The 23,832-nt window shown below is 42.0% G+C and overlaps 1 protein-coding gene across 1 annotated transcript in view; it reads left to right on the top strand.

Annotated features, from left to right (window-relative positions):
- The window catches only part of LOC311229008 (protein mono-ADP-ribosyltransferase PARP14-like), a gene marked incomplete at its 5' end in the record, with an annotated part of 133,212 nt that overhangs the window by 97,967 nt on the left and 11,413 nt on the right, over positions 1-23,832 (top strand). The window contains 5 exons of the mRNA XM_084314999.1: positions 2,067-2,213; positions 2,866-2,928; positions 12,386-12,562; positions 13,357-13,575; positions 20,416-21,021. Coding sequence (XP_084171125.1) covers positions 2,067-2,213; positions 2,866-2,928; positions 12,386-12,562; positions 13,357-13,575; positions 20,416-21,021 — 1,212 coding nt within the window. The remainder of the gene's footprint in view (positions 1-2,066; positions 2,214-2,865; positions 2,929-12,385; positions 12,563-13,356; positions 13,576-20,415; positions 21,022-23,832) is intronic.

Below are 23,832 nucleotides of genomic sequence, written 5' to 3'. Positions count from 1 at the left end.
GGTGCGCCTGCGCAGTAGAATCAGGAAGTGTCGGGGGCAGCGTGAGCCTCCCACGCGTTACTCCTCGCCACTGAGAGATCGAGCTGCGCAGGTGAAAAGATGCGACTGCCGTTACCTCAGGTACCGGAGGGGACGTTGTGGACGGCGACTCCTACAGGTCGGTTGGTGCGCCTGTACAGCAGAATCAGGAAGTATCGGGGGCAGCGTGAGCCTCCCACGCGTTACTCCTCGCCACTGAGAGATTGCGCTGTACAGGTGAAAAGATGCTACGGCTGCCTCCACGTGTACCGGAGGGGTCTAGTTTTTTACCAACGGATTTCCAGTTCCGCGTTCGCGTTCTGCGATCTGATTGGCCACTGACGTTTCTGGTGCGATCTGATTGGCCACTGACGTTTCTGGTTATGTGACATGTGCGCCCAATCGCGTGACGCCTGTTTCTGCGCCCATTTCCGCCTCGAACAGCTTGCAAACTACCTAACGCCTAGTTTATCACTGGTTAAGCTTAGGCGACTCTTTCGAAGTTGGTTAAGGTTAGAGTTTGGAATCAGGGCTGGTGTTCTATCGCCCTGCTCTAAGACAAACTCTAACCTTAACCAACTTCGAAAGAGTGCCTAAGCTTAACCGGTGATAGAAACAGGCGTCACACGATTGGCGCAGATGTCACGCGACCAGAAACGTCAGTGGCCAATCAGATTTTTTTTTTTTTTTTTTTTGATCCACTTTTTCTCCCATTTTTCTATATTTTTCTCCCATCCCAATTTCGTATCATCCAATTCAACCCTCCCCTGTCACGAACGCTGTTTCTTGCCTCCCACAAGCCGGCTGCAATGTGGACTAAGTCATACATAGCACAAGTCCCCTCCGGTACTTGAGGTAACAGCAGTCGCATCTTTTCACCTGCGCAGCTCGACCTCTCAGTGTCGAGGAGTAACGCGTGGGAGGCTCACGCTGCCCCCGACACTTCCTGATTCTACTGCGCAGGCGCACCAACCGACTTGTAGGAGTCGCTTGTTCACAACGTTCGATCCCCACCCTTCAGTTTTCCCTCCCCGTAATACGGCCAATGTGTATTACTGCGGACGACCAGCCAAACTGAAAAACAATGTGGAGAGCTGGATTCGAACACGCGAATCCTAGCGTCTCCACACTGGTGGCGAGTGCCTTAGACCACTACACCACCTAGCCGCCCGCCAATCAGATTTTGTTATTGTTTGTTTGTATTCATTGCATGTTCGAAATAAAGATTTCAAATCAAATAAAAAAAGATCGCAGAGCGCGGAATTGGAAATCCGTTGGTAAAAGTAATCATGCGTACCGGAGGGGACACGTGATGCAAGGCTTCGTCCACATTGCAGCTGACCAGTGGGAGGCATAGTCTAGCAACGTTCGAGACAGGGGAGGGAAGAATTGGATAATACGAAAAAATTTGGATGTGAGAAAAATAGAAAAATGGGGAGAAAAAGTAGATAAAAAAAAAATTACAAAAAAATTATTGTTTAAAAAAATTGTGGCGTTAATAGAATTGTGCGTTAACGCGTTAATACCGCGTTAACTTTGACAGCCTTAGTTTATAGATGAAAGGTGTGAACGAGATGAGAGGCTGGTGTTTATAGATGAAAGGTGTGAACGAGATACATTAACTTTTCCATCACATAGATCTCATGGATCACATCCATCCGCCCTCCCTCCATCTGCACCAAGTGACTCATCCACTTCCTCGTGCAAGCCTTTTTGGTTGCCACCATTAATATGTACAAAATATACTTGTCATCATTATCCCTTATATCAAGATCTATTTTCCCGAAATAAATCACTTTGAATTGTAATGGTATTTCTACTTTCTATGTTTTCCATGTGCTTGTCCATAGAGGGAGAATGAATGAACAATCCCAGAAGATATTATAGTTGTTGGCGTCTTTATTCCCACATTCCCACCAGCAGTCTTCATCTATATTGTTCTTGTGAGGGTGTGATGAAGAACCTGACCATGTTTGTCTGGGAGTTAGAGAGAGTTGTTAGTTTTCCCATGTTGTTGACATCGTTTCCCACCTTCCTCTATTGCTGAGGTCCCTTTTCTAAAGTCACGTCAAGCTCTGGAATGCATGAGACAACAATGGGAAGTGTGACTATACAGGTCGTCACAGGAGACATCACCAAGGAGACGAGCGATGTCATTGTCAACTCCTCCAATGCTACGTTCACTCTCAAGTCAGGTAAATCACTAACCCAACTTTTCTTTGGCTGAAGTTATTTCTACATTTACATTTTACATTTACATTTAGTCATTTAGCTGATGCTTTTATCCAAAGCGACTTACAAGTTCTGTACGACAAGCCATCAGGAAGGGCACAACTCTATCAGCTGAGTATCAGCTGATTTCTAGTTCCACATTCATGTACAGTTCCTGTACAGTTGACTGTTTTCGACATAATCATACTTTGATTGTATAAAATATTTAAAGGAACACACCAGCATTATGAGAAATGCGCTCACCAATGCGCTGAAGTCTTCTCCAGAGTCAGAGAGGATAGATACCAGTTTCCTCTCAGTGCGTTCAATAGAAAGTGATCCTGCGGCAAGCTAGCCTAGCTTAGCACAAACTAATGGAAGCAGATAAGGACCACTAGCCTAGCTGTTGGCCAAAAATACCTCTCCCAGAGTTTATGCTAGGCTAATGGGCCATATCCGCTTCCGTTCATTTATTCTAAGCTAGCTTGCTTTTTACTGAACACACAGAGGAAATTGGTATCTATCTTCTTGTCTGACTCTGGAGAAGACGATAAGCACATTTCCCATAATGTTGTTGTGTTCCTTTAATTAAGGTTGAAAAAAGAAGAAATGCAATCCTTTCTCTCCGTCCTCCAGGTGTGTCCAAGGCCATTCTGGACGCCGCTGGTCCCAGTGTAGAAGTGGAGTGCCACCAGCTCGGTAAAAACCTTCATCATTCCATAGCATTATTCAGGGTTCGTACGGGTGCTGGAAATCCTTGAAAATGCTTGTATTTCAATGTGCTGTTTTCAAGGTTTTAAATGTGCTTGAATTGTGTATAAAGTGCTGGAAAGTTATTGAAATTGTAATTGCATTTTATACTTTAATAATAAATCGCTATCTGACTGAATAGTTTGGTTTTTAGACAAAGAAATAAAATAAGTCGGAGCGACTCGCGAGCCTATTTTGCGTTCGCCTTTCATGCTAAATGAAATGTGGCTCGGCCCCACCCCGTAGTGTTTTTACCTGTGCCATGAGAACAGCGCGCGTGTGTGTGTGGCCAAAATGCCGGGAGGCTGCCGTTTTAATGAGCTCTGGCTCGGAGATATCAAATATAATTCAGAGGAGAACATCCTCGAGTAGCCGTGTGCAAAATATGCAGAAAGGACTTGAAGATTTTTACCATGGGGATTGGGGGAGTCTGCACGTTCGAGCCACGTTGAAAGGTGAGCCACTGAGCCATGGGTGTTATTAACGTGTCTCGGCCTGGCTCGCCAGGTAACTAAGTTCGAGACTACAAGTGCTCCACAGTCCACACCTGTCTCCGTAAATGTTTGTTATAAAAATACCACTTCAATAATCGAAATAGTCAAGTAACAGGCAAAATACACTAATGGAATTACAAACTCGTGTTTACCGGACTCTGTTTTTCACCGCAGTGTTGTAGCATGTAACGTTAGGCAAATCAACGTTAGCTAATTTCCTTTCATGTATTTCAAAACACGAAAACTTGTTGTGTATTGAAATGGTATTTTATTTTTATAACGGAACATTTACGGAGACTGGTGTGGAACTGGTGTGGAGCAGTTGTAGTCTGGAACGCAGTAACGTACTGTCTACCTGTATGTCGTGTATGTCATAAATGTTATGATGAATTGAAAATGGCGGACCCTGATGTAAACAAGACGAAAGTATTTCTCTGGTCTGCATCCCCTTAACAATTGTGTGTATTGAGCCATAGTGTATTGTACCCATTCTGCAATCTGTTAATAACGTTTTCAATCAAACGTGACGAGCCAGGCCAATTTTAGCATGTTTATTTATGGAATATGCAATCTAACAGCTAACGTGACCTTTACAGTTAATTACATGGATAATAATGTTAAGGTAGTTGGTTCATTCCAGGCCATCATTAGGCTGTCTAAAATTCATAGGCAGTAGCCTATAAATGAAAATGAAATATACATTTATAATATCATAATGATCCATTTAGATTAGATGTCAACATTAAACAATAAATACTCTTAAAGTTAAGTGCAACCAGTGAGATTAAATTAATAAAACACTTTGTTTTATTTATAACATGCTGCTCCTTTTTATTTAGGGAAGAAGCATCAAATTCTGATGAAAGCACGTCTAAATCCAGGTCCTGCATTAGTGGATTATTTCCAGCAGACAAGCAATGCATCAAGCAGCACAGCTACATCCACATCAACAACCAGCAGTGTAGTGAGAGCCAGAGCAGCCAGTGGAGGAGCTTGCAGTGGAGTTGCCCCTCTACCATCCCCAGGCTCATCCAAGAACCAGTCAACCAGCAACACCACAGGCACCATTAAATCATTTGTTACCTCTAATCCAACACTTCAAGCTGAAATATGCTGGGCAACAAAAGCTGTAACCAGCCACTATTCCTACCATTCATGTAATGACATGGGGGCCATGTTTCAAACAATGTTTCCTGACAGTGAGATAGCAAAGCAATTTACTTGTGGGGAGAATAAAGTGGCATACCTCACCACATTTGGGATAGCTCCTCATTTCTCTTCCCTGAAAACTTTATTAACAGATTGCAGAATGGGTACAATACAGTACGGCTCAATACACACAATTATTAAGGGGATGCAGACCAGAGCAATACTTTCGTCTTGTTTACATCAGGGTCCCCCATGTTCAATTCATCATGACATTTATGACATACACGACATACTGCATAACACATCGGCTCAGCTATATATCAGTTATATATGATGCCAAGTCTACATAATTTTGGTTGTTTAGCACAATAACATCTGATTTAATGTGATGGAAGAAGTGAAATAATCATTTTGAGTAAATATTTAATTTACCACAGCCGCATAAGATGCTGGAAAATCTTGAAAATGCACCTTGAAAATGCTTGAAAAGTGCTTGCATTTTGCCTTGGAAAATGTGTACAAACCCAGATTATTCAAACAATATTGTTAGGAAGTTACTTTCAGAATATTATATGCTACATACCGGTATTGCTCATTACTCTCAATTAAGTGTAGTGTGATTTAGGGATGCGTGTGACTAATCCATTACTGAAGTACTCGCCGTTACAACTGAACTCAAGTGGTTTTTGAAAGAACTCGAGTACCAAGTATGTCCACCAAAAGTGCTTGTTTTTGCCACTGAAATAGAAATCTCTGAAGTTGTTGCAGGAAGACAACACTGGATAGTACGCTAACGTTACCACAAAACGTTTGTTAAGTTGGACTACAGCTAGCTTAGTGTTATAAAAACAGCAGTTTGTGTTTGTGCATTTTCAAAAACAACATGGCGCCCACTTTACGTAGCGTTCATAGACTCTTGGATACAGACGCATTTTTCTCAAGAAATATGTGACGTGGCACAGTCTAGGCCCCCTTGTTAACTCATTCACGGCCAACCACGACTATAGTCGGGTTATCTCGCCATGCGTTGAGCGCCAGAACCCGAGTATAGTCTGGTTTTCGATCGTTTTCATCGTTTTTTCTTTTATTTGATTTTTTTATTCTATACAGTCTCACGGACCTCTGTGTATCATTGGGACTCATTCTGAGGTCGCTTTCACACAGGGGCTGTTTGGTCCGGACTTTCGGACCAGAATTCGATAGTCCGGTTTTTCGGGTCTGTGTGAATGCGCGTCGAACTCGGTCCGCGGACCAAACAGGCGAACTCTAGTCCGCCTGAAAACGTAGGTCTCGGTTCGGCTTCAGCGGACCAAACGCGAACCAAATATAGGAAGTGATTATTATTACCACTGCTCGCAGCACTCACTGCAAAACAAGCACACTGCATCTAATCTCTCTATCTCTCTATCTATCTATCTATCTATCTATCTATCTATCTATCTATCTATCTATCTATCTATCTATCTATCTATCTATCTATCTATCTATCTATCTATCTATATATCTAACTGTGCATCTTGGGAAGAAGGAAGAAACACGCGGCTTATTATTATTACCGAGGCGCACAGCATTAATAATGGATCAATGCCACGTCAATACTATTATTATTATTATATTATTATTATTGGTCTACAAGTTGTTTAGCGAGAGGATGGTGGTAATGTGCTTCAATAGAACAATGGATCAATGCCATGTCAAAACTCGCTCCGCTTATCTGGAGGACTCGCAGACAGCACACACAGACACACACACGCGCGCGCGCACACACAGGCTTGCAGCCACACACACATTTCCACTGTCCAATAGACAAGCGCCCTTTTCGACCGCGTGACATTGTTCAGAAGGTCTCGGTCCGCTGACAGATTTCTCTATGTGAACGCAGACGAACCAAATGAAGAATGCAACAATGTTGCAACTTCACCCCCAGAACCGCACGAGTCCTCCAAAACTATATGTGAAAGCGACCTGAGACGCCGAGATTGCAATGCCTTCCGAATCCTGCTCGGGGGCAGTATCGCCTACCCTTTGAAACCTTATTTCACACTGTGTGTCACATCTAATTTCGTCCGGGCGGAGAATTTTTATCAAGCCAAGTAAATCGCTTCATCCGAGCACTTCGAAACGCGTTCAGCACACTTGAGGCATATCTTGTGCCACTTCATGTCAGGGACCCGATCGACATCAATACTGGAAATCGCGATCAGACAATTGGAATATTCTTTTTGGAATAACCCTGATCAAAGGTAAAGACTATCTGACGTCAATTCTACCTTGATCCTACAATGATTTCATATCGATCCATTCAATCAACATACCGGTATGTAGTATTCAAAATGAATGCCGTTGCTAGCGATCAAAGCATAAAAAAACAACCCTTTCATGCATTCATGATGAAACATAATACCTATTATATACCTTTGATTTGGAAATAGTAGCGTGTCTAGGCGAGCAACGCAAAATGTTTTTTGCTAAATTCACATATCGCTCCATACACACACAGTTACCAGGAATTAGCCGGGATCACAAAAATGTATTATTTTTCACATGTTGAACGAGGGATAGTTAATGTCAAATGAGCCATAGTATTGTCTCCATAGCTATAATATAGAATATAGATATAGCCCTGCAAACACTAAACACTGCGACGCACAGTGAAAATCCCTATCTATTACAGCGGTGGCCCATTGAGTACAAGGATAACTAAAACGGCTAGCGCTGAAAGTGTTAACCTCTTCCGCCCGGAGCCTATTTTCTGAAAATCCGCCTAAAATACATACCTAAGTAAATGGAATATTGCTCCACTTCTACAAGGACCATTTGCATATTCATTTGACATCTATGGACCTCATTGAATGTATTCCCAGTGTCAGAAATATTGTGTCTATTACTAGGCTTGCTTAAATTGTGATGAAACAAAGGAGAATATGAATTATGATTTTTCTTTGCATCTTTGACAGTGAATAACACCATGCTAATAATGACCAGACATGAAGAACTGCCACTGATCTCGTTCAGTACCTTCTTGAGATCATGTGTACAAAGAATCTAAGGAAATGAAAAAAGGGAAGATAATTAAACAGAAGGTTCTGTAGATACAGTACTGAATTCTCCCATCCGGACCAATGCAATTTGAAATATTATTATAGAATATAGAATAGCAGGCTTATAAATTACCTTATTATAGCCAATTCGCACATTTATATATATATACATATATTATCTTTCAAATGGCCGAGTTCAATTTGGATTTAGTAACACCAGTAGGGGTGGGAATCACCAGTTTCATCACGATACGATACGATATCGATTCTTTGGACAACGATACGATATTTGCCGATATCACAGTCTGCCACGATACGATTCGATTCAGGTGCCTGCGATCGATATGAGATGATATTATGTGCCCATTTAACACAATCAGTCACATTTAGATCAACTAAAAAAAGGCTACGGAAATATCAATTGACGTTTTTATTTTTTAGCTCTTCCAGACATTTAAATGAAAAACAATCTATTGTTTTTAATACAAATAGACCTCCTGTTTACTGTAAAGTGCCACGTTTTTATATATTGAGCTTTAAACTTTAAGTAAAATGTTTTGGAACTCACAACACGCAAGCTAAAACCCCTTCCTCTCCCAAACCGTTCCTACAATTGTTTTATGTTGCATGATGATCGTTTAAATATCAACATTATCTGTATATTATATCAATATAATAATACTCCTGACTTCATCTGGTATTTTCAAACACACATGCGCACACACACATACACACACACACACACACACACACACACACACAGAGACAGAATGCCCCCGCCCCTCCTCCTCCTCCTCTCCTCTCTCCGTTTCTCTCTCTTAGCTTAGTTAGCTTAAGCAGCTAATGTAACGTTAATTTAGGTCTGCCCACGCGACGTGGGCATAAAAGAATGGCGACGATGCAAAGCATGTTAGATGCATTTGACCCGGTGCGGGGAAAAAACTGCACAGACTTATATCGGGTCTCAAAATAGAAGCTCCCTAGCGCTGATCTGATACGAGCTACACGGAGTTTCACAACACTGGGCGCGGGGCGATGACGTCGCCGGATTTTCAAAATAAGAGTATCGCAATATGAATCGATCTTTTTACGTTGCATCGATCCTATTTGATTATTGATAATAGATCGATATATCGATCTGGATCGATGTATCGCCCCACCCCTAATCACCAGGCGTGCATAAGAAGAACAGATAATGAAATCTACTGTACTTTTTAATTTTGATCAGGGTGCAACCGTTTTTTTTTTAAAATCTTTTCCCCCCCTCCTTTTTCCGATTTTTCTCCCATCCCACTGTTAGTCGTTATGCCAATTCCCAACCCCCTTCCTGGTTGTTGCGCACTCCCCCTTACTGTTGGTCTGGGAGGCCGGAGACTGTCACAATACATGCTTTCCTCCGACGCATGTGCAGCCAGCCGGCAGCCCGTGAAACCGCTTTTTAACTAATTTCAAATCGAATTGTTGCTGCATGCTAAAAATAGGGAAGAGAAACTAACTGTGCTTCAAAATAATGCAATAACGTTAAGTGTTTATTATCCCGAATAATAAGAGATATTAAAAAAAATCCATACAGAGGTATGACGCTTGAAACCCCATAGAGGCTTTCAGGAAGTGTAGTTCTGAAAAATGCCAACGCAGATCGACATCTAGCGATGTCCTTCACAAAATGGCCACCAAAAAACTACAATTCCCATGGTTCAAGGTTTTCTAAAATAGTCTCCTCTCGCGAAATAACCCTGACCAAAACGAAATGAAAATCTATCTAATAACACTTTAACCTATTGCTAAACTGAATGAATGAATTAATTAATGAATGAATGAAAACTTTATTTAACAGATTGCTGAATGGGTACAATACAGTACGGCTCAATACACACAATTGTTAAGGGATGCAGACCAGAGAAAGACGTTTGTCTTGTTTACATCAGGGTCCCCCATTTTCAAATCATAGTGACATTTATGACATACACAACATACATGACATTTATGGCATAGGGACATACATGACATACAGGCAGGGGTGTAAAAAGTACCCAGAAATTATACTTAAGTGAAAGTATGGGTACTGTCTCAAAATCTGACTCAAGTAAAAGTCAAAGTATCTGGCTAAAAACACACTTGAGTAAAAGTAAAAAAAGTCCTACTTTTAAATGTACTTAAGTACTAAAAAGTAAAAGTACATTTTTTTTAAAGGGATAAACCAGGGGTCTCAAACTCATTCCATCGTGGGCCAAGTTTTCATTTCAACTATGTTTTAATTTGAACTATACATTGCACCAGGTGAGTTAGTTGAAGAGGTGAGCCAATTAGTGAAATCATCAGCTGGTGTTTAGGCAAGGCTGGAATGAAACCAAGCACACTCTGCCCACAATGGAATGTGTTCTGTGATAGACAATGCTGAAATGACACTTTTTTGCATTAAAATTATTTAATGCATTCACATCACAGCATGAATAATATCACAATATTAAAGACCGAATACTGTAGTATCCTGAATAATATGACAATATTAAAAACAGAATAATGGTGTATCCTGAATAATATCACAATATTAACCACAGCATACTGGAGTACCCTGAATAATATCATAATATTAACCACAGCATACTGGAGTACCCCGAATAATATAACCACAGCATACTGGAGTACCCTGAATAATATCACAATATTAAAGACAGAATACTGGAGTACCCTGACTAATATCACAATATTAACCACAGCATAATGCCGATCTGACTGTCTATTCTTCTGATAGCAGGTGTTTAATCAAAGATCCCCACTTTCTAGTGTTGCACAAGGACCAATCAGCATGGGTATGGGTGGGTTCATTTTCCATTGATGGGGATTTGATTGGCTGTTTACCTGCGGTCGCAGGATTAATAACGTTAACGTTAGTTCGACCAGATAAACAATTCAAATATTCTAATTAAAATAGTTGGACCTGTGAGATTTGTACTTTGTACTTTGTAGGTCTGCATTTTAAATGTAAGGAGTAAAAAGTATGTTTTTTTTCTCTGAAATGTAATGGAGTAAAAGTACAAAGTATACAAACCTAATAATACTTGAGTAAAGTACAAATCCCCCAAAACAGTACTTAAGTATTGTAACGAAGTACAATTACTCAAGTACTTTACACCCCTGGACAGGTATTTAGTACTGTTACATTTGTGACATATATGATATGCAAATATACAGTACTGTTACCCATATATCCTGACAGAGTATATACATATGATGGGGAGGGGACTGTACATTAGGAGGGGGTGGGTGGGTGGGTGGGAGAGAAATATACATACGGTGGGGAGAGAATATATACATACGGTGGGGAAGAGACTGTACATTAGGAGGAGGTGGGTGGGTGGGAGAGAAATATACATACGGTGGGGAGAGAATATATACATGCGGTGGGGAGGAGACTGTCTATTAGGAGTGGGTGGGGGTGGGGGGGTTTGGACATTTACGGTGGCCAGTTTCGAATTGCAGCCTCCCGTAGGTGCTCTTTAACACTAACAGTGCCGACCTTGTTTACCTTTTTACCCCGTTGAATGCCATCATCCACTTCAATGTTAGCGTTAAAAATGCCTAATCTATGTTTTAAATTATGGCTATGTGTCTAATCTGCCCGTCGCTTATCAATGACTTGTTTGCAGTCAACATTGTCGAAACGGATTGTTTTCTAATCGGTTCATATCCTTTTTATAGCATTTCGAAAAGCTATCGTTCTCGCGAAAATATTCGGAAAATGTTAAGATTCCCCCATAAACGGCATTTATTGGAATATTCTCGAATACACTAGACACGTTGTCATTTGTCGGCCTATTTATGAATCGTTTTCAAATAAATGCTAGATTATCGATAGTATATGTGTACTTATGCACGCTATAGAGGCGGGCTGAAAAATCTATTCTCTCGTTTCCTCAAGATCACACACACACACATACACACATAGGGACACGCTGTTATCTCAGTGAATACAGCTCTGATTACCCCAAGACTGGTAACATAGACTCCTTACCTTATATCAGATGTTCTCCAAAAAGATTATTCCAATTCCTGATCGCCATTCCAAATATCGATTGCGTTTATTGATTGATTATTGGCTGCTGTAAATATATATTCCAGGCTGCTTTCCGTCTCGCGATCAGATCCCTCATCATCAGATCCAACGCCAGCATAATGGAGCGAGTTGGCTCCACCTCTACGGATCCCACAGGGATCTCTCAGTCTAATCGACTGACCTGCAGTTACACAGGGATAGACGATAGGGGGTGCTTTTTTCCCATCTGAGCTCCTGGAGGGGCTGCTGTACCAACGGGAGACTCGGTTGATGAAATATGAATTCAGATCACTAATAAAAAAATCAAACGACATTTCTCGTCGTCGGCACTCAAAGTGTTAAGAACGGTTTTGAATGTGGGTAGGGATTCACATTCCTTTACAGCTTTGGATAGGGCGTTTCACATTGATGTGGCATAATTGCGAAACGTGTTTAGTCCCTTGTTTGAGCCGAATCTGGGTTTAACATGATTTGTTGAGCTTCCTCTGGTGTTGTGGTCGTGGTATTCACTGACCTTTGGGAAGTATTTTGACATGTACATGGGTACCTTAGTCGTACCTAACGTATTGATGATAATATACATTATAAATGCTGTTGTGACATGGTTATGATGTTTATACTTGAGAGTTAAGTGCAGATAGTATACTTTAATTTCCATTTTAAAGGATCCAAGCCACACCAAGGCATGGTAATGACGCCGCCTGGTAACCTGAAGTGTAAGAAGATCCTGCACCTGGTCGGCCAGACGGACCCCGGGAAGATCAGTATGACTGTGAAAGATGCTCTCCAGATGTGTGTGACGAACTCCTACACCTCTGTCTCCCTTCCTGCTATCGGCACAGGTGAATAAATTAATGAATGATCATTGCATTGATATAGTATATTGAAATTCTTTATTCGGAATAACCCCTTGAGATGTAGCATCTCGTTTTCGAGGGGATCCTAAAGTGCTTTTCTAGACACTCAAAGTGCTCCTTCACCACCACTGTGTAGCACCCAACCTTGGGCTATGCAGGCTCAGGGCTGTTATACACTGGCACCAGGCACACATCACACTACACAATGGCTGAAAGGCTCAGGAGACAGGGATTGATATCGGATATTTGGCCAGGAACGTTGGGGAACCCCCTACTGTTTGCAATAGACGCTCTGGGTTCTTTAATGACTCCTGTTGCTTCCTGCTGGACAACAACACCACTTTCCGACAGAGCTCAGAATCCAGAGCTCTACCCATCTAGCCACGCTGCAGAGGTGAGGCCTAACTTCAGAATGTGACTCACCAAAATTAACACTGGTGTGTTTCCAGTAACAAAGACTCATGTTTATGCACAGATTTGATCTTAAAGTGTGTTCGTTTTTTTCCGGTTAACTCCTCTTGGAGGCATGACTTTACAGGTTGTTATTTGTGACTTTGGCTATACAGATTGTTATTTGTGACTTTGACTCTACAGATTGTTATTTGGGACTTTGACTCTACAGATTGTTATTTGGGACTTTGACTGTACAGATTGTTATTTGGGACTTTGCCTATACAGATTATTTTGGGACTTTGCCTATACAGATTGTTATTTGGGACTTTTACTAAGTAAATAACCTTTCAGCAAAAAAAAACGTAATTCACATTTTGCCATTTTAGGCCAAGGCGGTGCACAGACAGGCCAGGTGGCGGATGCCATGTTTGACGCGGTGGTGGACATGGTGAGACAGAGCGCTCGGAGTCCCCTGAAGATCATCAGGATAATCATCTTTCAACCTGGCATGCTGAAGGACTTTCACAGCAGTATGCAAAAGAAAGCAAGCACTGATCATCAGGATAAAGTGGCTTCCAAGCCAAGCGTCGGCTCGCAGATAAAAGGTGTGTGCACGAGATGAGAGGCTGGTGTTTATAGATAAAAGGTGTGAACGACATGAGAGGCTGGTGTTTATACTTTATAGATGAAAGGTGTGAACGAGATGAGAGGCTGGTGTTTATAGATGAAAGGTGTGAATGAGATGAGAGGCTGGTGTTTACAGATGAAAGGTGTGAATGAGATGAGAGGCTGGTGTTTACAGATGAAAGGTGTGAACGAGATGAGAGGCTGGTGTTTACAGATGAAAGGTGTGAACGAGATGAGAGGCTGGTGTTTATAGATGAAAGGTGTGAACGAGATGAGAGGCTGGTGTTTACAGATGAAAGGTGTGAATGAGATGAGAGGCTGGTTTTTACAGATAAAAGGTGTGAACGAGATGAGAGGCTTGTGTTTACAGATGAAAGGTGTGTGCACGACAGTGATGCCACAGATTACTTGTAAAAGTAATCCCATTACTGATTACTCCTTTAAAAAGTAATCCAAGTTACTTTACTGATTACTTGATTATCAGAGTAACTTAGTTACTTTGAAAGTAACTAGGTTACGAAGTCGTCGTCGTTCCCCCAACAGTTTTTTTAAACGCTTTATTGAAAGTGCATAAATTGTTTTTAACACTTTGGTTGCCTTGGGTTAAATTAATGATATACCATAGGTTGCCGGCTCTATTTGTCTATGGAGAAGTACCCCTTCTTTGCATGGCTATAACTTTTTAAATTCTATTGCTACATTGCCATTATTAGGGCCCATTCAAAGTCCTATATGTATTGTTCATTGTGTAGCAACGTTAAACTTTTTCATTCACATATTCATAGTAAAGTATGGTCTAATGTATAAGTATGTTTTCATCTCTTTCTGCAGCTTTCTCCAGAACGTGATCTATAGCCCCAAATGCATTATATTGATGATGCAATACAGTTTTATGGCAATCAGCGCGATATAAAAAATTCCAACTAGACGTACTTCTAGAAGTTACTACACGTCATCTGATGTTGACCGGATGGGCTAGGGGGCGTTTATAATTCACGTGGGCAGCGTTATACCAATCATCTAATGTGGGTCAAATGTTGATAATAGCAGTTAGTATCGAAGAGGGTAACGTTACACGCTGAAACTCACCCCAGTCTCCGCGCGCCGTTGGGCGATCATCGTCGAGTTGAAATCTTATCATTATGGGATGTAAATTTACCCGGTCCATCTCCAGCTTGTATAATGGTATATACGTCCAAATCATGTTGTTTATCGAGTTATTGGCAATCGATCACTGTGTAGTGTGACGAGCCAGAATCGCGGGACCTATAGCGAGCGCCGGAAGTACTACGGTCGTCTAGGACAACCTCTATTCAACATCCTGTTTGGCGATTGCGCCGATCGGCCACCAGATGGCGCTCCTGAACCGCCAGAGAGCTCAGTGGGTCCTGCTGGTGGATCTCAGGCCAGCGGAGGGACATTATGAATCCGATCGCAGATTTTTGAAATATTGATATAAGGACGCTGTACAGCGTCCCCCGGCAACTTTAGCATGGCCAGCAAAGACGTGAAAAGACGTGTCCTGGCACTCAAAGTGTTAACTTGTTTCTCTGCACATAACGTAAATTGTTAAACTAGTGCTTCAGCTTCTGTACCATCAAGTATGGTAAAGCAACAGTCTATGATGCTCACAGCATTAGAGCAGCCAGCCAGTGGTTTTACAAAACCAGTGTATCCATTCACATCTAACAAATGCAGGCTGAACTATTCAATTATATCAACTGTAACTATTAAATTGTTTTTATAAATGTCTCTCTATAAACATAAAATCAGTCTCTCTTTAACATGTAAATTAACTGTAAATCTGGCAAATAAGAGCTTTTGCTCTGCCACCATCAAATATACATTAATCAAAAGGGAAAGAAACAATCTCTCTCTTTTGCTGTTTGGCTGGCCTCCGAGTCCTCCTGTACCTAGTCGAAGCGTCGGCTAGTGTTGTGATTCCAGATGCTTTCAATGCAATTGGATGTGCTGTTTTTAGCGGTAGACAGTATTTTGTTTCCTCCGCATATGCATAGACGCGCGTTTTGGGGTGGAAGTCTGAACAGAAACCGCAAAAGTCTTCTTGCGGTTTCACTTTTAATTTTGCGTTTAGACAAGCGTTTTGGGGTGGAATTCTCAGACGAATGCAGACGAGGCTGTAACAACGGAGCCCTACTGTCACACGATTGGCGCATATGTCACACGTGCTGTGAAGACCCGCCCTACTCTGCCTCTGATTCGCAGACTGGATGGGGAATGTGATTGTACCAAAGCAGAGTCACTCACAAACAGAGTGTCCAGTCACGCCGCGGGACACATTCTTGTGTAACCCTTTCACTGCCACACTACGTCACTCCCAAATAAGAAAAACAGCTCAAAATGTATTTTTGACTGTCGAAAACGAAATAAAATACTGCATTCCGCCTGCATTATGAATTTATGATGAGATAGTAACGAAATAGTAACGCACAGCCACTTGGACAAGTAACTGCAATCAGATTACTGGCTTTTAAAGATTAACGCGTTAGATTACTATTTTCGGGGGAAAGTAATCAGATTACAATAACGCGTTACTTAGTAACGCGTTACCGGCATCACTGGTGCACGAGATGAGAGGCTGGTGTTTATAGATGAAAGGTGTGCACGAGATGAGAGGCTGGTGTTTATAGATGAAAGGTGTGCACGAGATGAGAGGCTGGTGTTTATAGATGAAAGGTGTGAACGAGATGAGAGGCTGGTGTTTATTAGGGGTGGAACGGTTCACAAAATCAATGGTTCGGTTCGTATCACTGTTTTGTGGTCACGGTCTTCGGTTCGATATACGTTTTTTATTAAAAAAAAATGTAACACTCCAAAAATTTAAACATGCTTCTCATTTATTAAAAAAAAAAAAGATTTACAGCGGTTTGCCTTAAATAATGTTTGGCACACAAAGACCGAACTGACTGAAAAATATAGGCTACATTTGTCAAAGTATTAACTTAGTGCAAACAAACTAAACAATTAAACCTTTCTATTTTTGTGGCCACATTATAGACAAAGTATGCATATGCTCAACCAGCACTAGACTTTCTTATCAAAAAGGAAAAGTCACAGAAAAGATTATTAGGGTTTTAAATAAGGACGTTTATGGGGTTTCTTCTATTAATAATAATTTTCACTAAGGAATGTTGTAACTGTTGTTATCAACACAAAAAAGGAGATGTTACAAGGGAATGGGGACTGTTATATAAACCCCCCCACAGTGGTGTGTCGGGTTGGTACGACCCAGCAGGGACCAGGATGTAAACAGACGCAGTTGACACACAGCTCTAGTCTCCTGGCTCGTTATTTTACACAGACCGACACAACCTCTGTTGTCAAGCTTCGTCAATATACCCCCTTCCCCAAATGGAACTGGTGTCGTGGAGTCACTTCGCTGTGAGCGTTTGTTTCCACGGTTAGCTTGCGGCTAAAGTTACCGGTAGTTAACGTTAGCTTGTGGCTAACGTAACGTTAGCCTAGCTCGAGGCTAACCGTTATAATTGAACAATACATCCATGTCCGAACTGTGGAGGTTGTGCCGAACGGTGTACGGTTTAAATGTGTACCGTTCCACCCCTAGTGTTTATAGATGAAAGGTGTGAACGAGATGAGAGCCTGGTGTTTACTGATTAAAAGGTGTGTGAATGAGGTGCAGCTGGGTAGCGCAGTGGACGAAGCACTCACCTACCACCGCAGATATTCTGGGATCTAATCCAGCGGTCAGCGGTACCTCCGGCTTGGTCAGTCGTCCCTACTAACACAATTGGCAGTTAGTGGGTGGGAAGCCGGTGGGGTACATGTCCTGGTTGTTGTAAACTGCGACTCCTACTGGTCGGTCGGGGCGCCTGTTCAGCAGGGAGGTGGATCTGGGGGAAATAGCATGAACCTCTGCACGCGTTACGTTCTCCCAGTGAAACTCCTTGCTGTCAGGTGAAAAGAAGTGACTGGCGACTCCACATGTATCGGAGGAGGCATGTGGTAGTTATACACCCTCCCCAGGCCAACAGTGGGGCAATGCGTGCAACAACCAAGATAGGGAATTGGCATAAAGACTAAATTGGGATGGGTGAAAAATACAGAAAGCCCAAAAAAATATAAGGTGTGTGAACGAGATGAGAGGCTGGTTTTTACAGATAAAAGGTGTGAATGAGATGAGAGGCTGGTTTTTACAGATAAAAGGTAGGGATGCACGATATTGATTTTGACACCGATACCGATAACTTTATGCTCCTCAAGCCGATAACCGATACCGATAACCGATATTTATTGTATTAAAAAAATATTTAAATGTATAATATAATATAATAATATAAAAAAAAATTTGATCAAATTTTTTTTTTCAACATGAAACAAAACATATCACAATACAATAATAATCATACATATCAGCCAGGCAGCGCCGTTTGCTCCCGAGACGAGTAGCTACGTTAGTTAGCCAGCAACCAGCCAGACAGAGACGTTAGCTCCCGAGACGAGTAGCTACATTAGTTAGCCAGCAACCAGCCAGACAGAGGCGTTAGCTCCCGAGACGAGTAGCTACGTTAGTTAGCCAGCAACCAGCCAGACAGAGACGTTAGCTCCCGAGACGAGTAGCTACATTAGTTAGCCAGCAACCAGCCAGACAGAGGCGTTAGCTCCCGAGACGAGTAGCTACATTAGTTAGCCAGCAACCAGCCAGACAGAGACGTTAGCTCCCGAGACGAGTAGCTACGTTAGTTAGCCAGCAACCAGCCAGGCAGCGCCGTTAGCTCCCGGGATTGAGTAGCTACGTTAGTTAGCCAGCAACCAGCCAGGCAGCGCCGTTGGTTGTTGCCCTTTTCCCTCCTTGTGGAACTTCTGCATTGCATTTGTTACAAATAGCAAGCAAACTTTTTTCCTCCAACTATTCCGAGTACCGACGCCATCTTTGTTGTTTACATCCGCGCTGCTTCAGAAATTTACGTGGCTACGTCACAGCCAAGAAAGGGAGCGCTGGATTTGTGCAAAACGCCCGCTTCCTAAACCACACGCTATCAGTCGTACCACAGTACTGGCAAAACGGGAGGAGCCGATAGTAAAAACAAACGCCCTTCATCCCAATTCACCCAAACAGCATTTTTTTTTATTTACCAAAAAATATATTATATTATCGGAGCTATTAATAACGTTATCGGGTTTATCGGGATGACGTCATAATTGCTGATATCGGCCCGATACTTATCGTGCATCCCTAATAAAAGGTGTGTGCACGAGATGAGAGGCTGGTGTTTACAGATGAAAGGTGTGAATGAGATAAGAGGCTGGTTTTTACAGATAAAAGGTGTGTGCAGGAGATGAGAGGCTGGTGTTTACAGATGAAAGGTGTGAATGAGATGAGAGGCTGGTTTTTACAGATAAAAGGTGTGTGCACGAGATGAGAGGCTGGTGTTTACAGATGAAAGGTGTGAATGAGATGAGAGGCTGGTTTTTACAGATAAAAGGTGTGTGCACGAGATGAGAGGCTGGTGTTTACAGATGAAAGGTGTGAACGAGATGAGAGGCTGCTGTTTACAGATGAAAGGTGTGAATGAGATGAGAGGCTGCTGTTTACAGATGAAAGGTGTGAACGAGATGAGAGGCTGCTGTTTACAGATGAAAGGTGTGAACGAGATGAGAGGCTGCTGTTTACAGATGAAAGGTGTGAACAAGATGAGAGGCTGGTGTTTACAGGGTGGAACAATAGGAAGGTCTTTAACTCTTGTGTGATGAATCATGAATGTTCATCTCATTCTGCTGGACAGCCACAATAGATTACAGACACATACTATTGATATTTCTAGGAACTTGCTGCTATAGCGTCACCATTAGGACTATTGGCCCCATATTTGAGGGTGCCTAGTTTGACAGAAGTGTAGACCTGTGTGCACCGTTCTGTCCATTTTCATTTATTGGAATATGGCTGGAATAGATGAAAACAAGTAAACAGAAAGGCCATTTAATTTATGTTTTCAAGATGGACAGGATTTATTCCATTCCTGTCATGAATTGCTGTGGCTGTATTGTTTTAAAATCTTAAATAATGAATGTTGGATGAATAACAGAAACGCGAAACACCACACAAGGGTTAAAGACACAATGAGTAGTTTCAGCCTCTAAATGTCACTAGAGCACCTCCAAAACCTTCAAACTAGATATTGCAGATGGGATTGTGTTTGTATGAGTCTAATACATTGTTTTAAGTGATGATTGAGAGCGATTATGTTTCTCTCTTCACAATGCAATGCAATGTATCTTGTGACCTCTTTGTATTCTTATTGTATTCTTATACTGACAATATACTGTTAATGATTTGATTTGATTTTAAATCTTTATTTCGAACATGTAAATACAAACAATATAAAAACAAATCATTGATCTATAGCAATGAAATGGAAAAAAATACAAAAAATACAAAACATAACTCAATTTACATGTTCGAAAAGGAGTAGGAAGAAGTATACACTCATTTAATCCTACCCCTTTTCCACTACTCAAATGAATGTACAAATTTAAAACCTTACAAAACAAATATATATATATATGCAAAACAAAAATATGAAATAAATCAAATAAAAATGTAAACACCCGTGAATGTCAAATCCCTTCCTCATCCCTGTACCTCGTGAAAATTATTTCTTTATAATTCAGTTTGATGTTGGACATTGCTTTAGCACCATTCACACTGTTCCACAGTTTCACTCCACATATGGAAATGCAGTGTCTTCTCCTGGTAGTGCGTACACTAAGAACTTTTAAATTGAGTTCTCTGCCTATTTCTTCATTACCTTTGGTAATGAAAAACTACTTTTTTCCAGAATGTTTCACCATGAAATGTGCTAGCAAGCCACAGAAGGATCAAGACTTCATCATTCCGAGCCAGGAGGTTGATCCGGCTTGCTTTAACATCTGTGGCGACTCACAGGACAAAGTGGACTCTGCCAAGAAGACGATCGAGGACCTCATATCCAGGCACCAGGGCAGCAGGCAAATCAAAGACAGCGCCCTCCTCCGCCTCTCCGCGTCCGACTGCCAGCGCATCGTGGACATCCAGGCCACCACGGGCGTGCGGGTGGAATACGATAGATCTCTGGCCTCGCTCACCATCGAGGGACCCCCCGCCGACCTGCTCGTTGCCTCCGCCGAGATCGACGTGATGCTGAACAGGGCCAGGATCGAGGACGCGGTGGAGCGGGCGGTGGAGCTGGCGGGGGCCGCGGCCGACTGGCAATGTGAAGCTCCGGGGCTTCAGTTCCAGAGTGTGGACCCCACCTCCAACTTCCATCTTGAACAGGCCCTGGGGAACCTGCAGCATATTGTAACCATCACCATCCATGGTCTGTCGTATGATGTCAACCTGTCTGCGGGACTTGCCGTCGACCAGCAGGGCAACAGCTTCAAAGTCAGACGCGTTGATAAGTTAGGTAACCTAACTAATCAAAAAGATAACCTTTATTCTGCACCTTTCTAAAAGTTCTGTGGATGTGTTATTAAAAATATCTATATTATTTTTACATAGAAATGTAGGCGAGTCAATATATGGTTTAACCCCAAAAAAATTGATACAAAAGGTTTTTCAATGGATTCTGGTAGTATTGGGCATGCTAAATAACATACTAAAAGTCGACCAAAATCGACCCCTCCGAAAGCCGTCATTTCCAAGATGGCGTCCCATATGGCGCCGGGGCGATTAAAATGGCTATATCTCAAATTAAGAAAATGGTGCAAAGGATTTCTCAACTGATTCTGGTACCTCTGGGCATGCTCACTAACATACTAAAAATCTAGGAAAATACACCTCCCAGAAAGGCTTCATTTTCAAGATGGCGTCCAAAATTGCGGCTGGCCAAGCTTAAAATGGCTATATATATGTCGATATAAAAATTATATAAATTATTTTGTCATTTGATTCTGGTACCCCAAGTACCCCTAGACATACTTAGGAACATACTAAAGTTTTACGGAAATACACCTTCCGAAGAGGCTTAATTTTCAAAATGGTGTCCAAAATGACGACTGGGAGCTTAGAATGCCTGTATCTCAAATGGGAAAACATTTCTAAAGGATTTATAAACTGATTCTGGCACCTCTATACATTAATAACGAGCAAAATATCTAGCTAAATATATCTGCTAGGAATGCATCATTTGCATCATCAAAATGGCTGCCTGTAGCTTATTTTGGCCAAAATTAAAATTGGTTATTATATTCAACCTAGAAAGCTGGCTTTGGTGTTGAACACAAAATAAATGACCCACTTATTGTGGTCTTTAGGCCTACTCATCATCATCTTCAGGATCCTCTGGGAGAAACTTGTTATGTGGATTGTCACATTCATGAAGTTGACATGGTCCACAGACAGTAGTACAAGGTAGTCCATATTTTCTGCATGAGCAGCGAAGTGTCTTGCAGGCAGTGGTACAGTTACAATGAATGACCTTCAAGAGACTGTCTGGAGCAGCATTCATTGTTGACATGAGTGGGACAAATCTATTGTCCTGCAGGTTCCAGCCCCAGTCTAGAGCATCTATACCATCATCTGTTCCCATCCAGACCATGACCTGGTAGTATGCTCTACGACAGTGGAATTTGGTAGCAGATTCAGTTGGTGGTAGACGTTCAGGCGTTACCGTTGATGAAGCTGAGACAACCTTCTTGCTGAAAATGTTATATCTCATTTTTGCAAGCGAATCTGTGCACTTTCCACCAAAAAAGACAGCCATTGCTTGGCACCCAAGGTCATCGATCACATCTGTTGTCTGGTTTGGTACAGTGAATGCATTGGCACAAGCCTGAAGGACAGGATCCCCTTTTACAAGTTTTTGGAATGCTGTCTTTTTGCCAACTTCGTAGATCCGGGAAGTTGTGTCACAGCCAGTCACAGCATGGATGAACAGCAACTGAGAACACACATCCTGTCCGAGTACTTCTTTCAAATGGTTTATGGCGTACACTTTAAAACTGCCATCAGCTTTCGACTTGTCTGATCTGAAATAAAGGCCCTTGCTATCTCTCTGTGCATAGTAAAGAAGTAAGACGAGGAGATCAGTATCTTCTCCAATCAGCGTCGTGGTGTGAAGAAGAGATGATCCCACTGCGGCCCTTACTATGTCTACATCAGCATCTCCAAGTGAATTGACCACAGTGCAATCCCGTTCTTTCAGTTCATCACTTATCATGTGGATCAGTTTCTGTTTATTCAGATCTCTTGACAGGAACTCCTCCTTCTTACCTGAGAACTCTGTCTCAGCAGTGAAGTTGACAATGGGATGAATATTGTTTCCTCTTCTTTGATGTGTGTTGTCTTTAATGGATGGCCCATCCTCATAGCCATCAAACACAATGGTTGTAGCTGAGCCATAATGTTGGATGGTGAAGTCTGCATATGACTGTGCAATTTTACCATAGCTTTGTCCGTGCTTCCATTGTATTCGGTGAAGGAGTGAACCACCATCAAGAACATAATGCTCCGTTTCTGGTACAGAATCTAGGATTGCATCACTTGCATGATCACAGATCGCGTGCGCTAGTTGTGGTTTATCAACTTTGCGGAAGACGTTTCCGGCTTCAAAGAGGGCAGGAGGGAAAGGACTGAGTTCGTAACGCATAACCTCCTCCAATGACAGCTCTCCAGTTTGGGAGACAATAAGGAAACGTTGAAAAAGAAGTGCAGAATCAATGATTCGATCAGGAGCAACCTTGATAGACGATTTTTGTCCAAGGGTTATGGCTTTATCCTTTCTACTAAATGAAAATGTGAATGCCGGCTGTCCGATCATTTTGTGCATTATGTTGCGTCCAACAGTCATAATCATGCACGTTCACTCCATCCTCAGCGACAACACCTGTAACAACATTCCTTAAAGAAGAGTCTGGAGAGAAAGGTGAACATATAGCAAGTTTTGAAGTGATCTTCTCCAGGTCAGCAGCATCCCTTTTCATCCTTGCCTCTGTTGAATCCTTGTGCTGTTCTGATGTTGTGTATGTCTGGTTTGAGAACTCCTGCATTGCGGTGTTATACTCTGATGTTATGCCCTTTGACATTGTCCAAAGGGATCTCTGATTGTCGGTCATTCCACTTCCATGTGTCATCCCTCCTGTAGTCTTCAATGACCTCATCAATGTTGTTTCGATTACAAGATCTGAGCTGAGGCCTGCCCATGATTGGCTGCTGCGACGGATAACATGAAAACCCTTTTCAAATTGTCTGAAGACATCTGGGTGGTTGATGTGAA

Source organism: Notolepis coatsorum, assembly GCF_963971535.1.
Source record: "Notolepis coatsorum genome assembly, chromosome: 1".
Lineage (NCBI taxonomy): Eukaryota > Metazoa > Chordata > Actinopteri > Aulopiformes > Paralepididae > Notolepis > Notolepis coatsorum.
The sequence above is the reverse complement of the archived record's forward strand: the minus strand, read 5'-3'. Positions and strand labels throughout refer to the sequence as shown.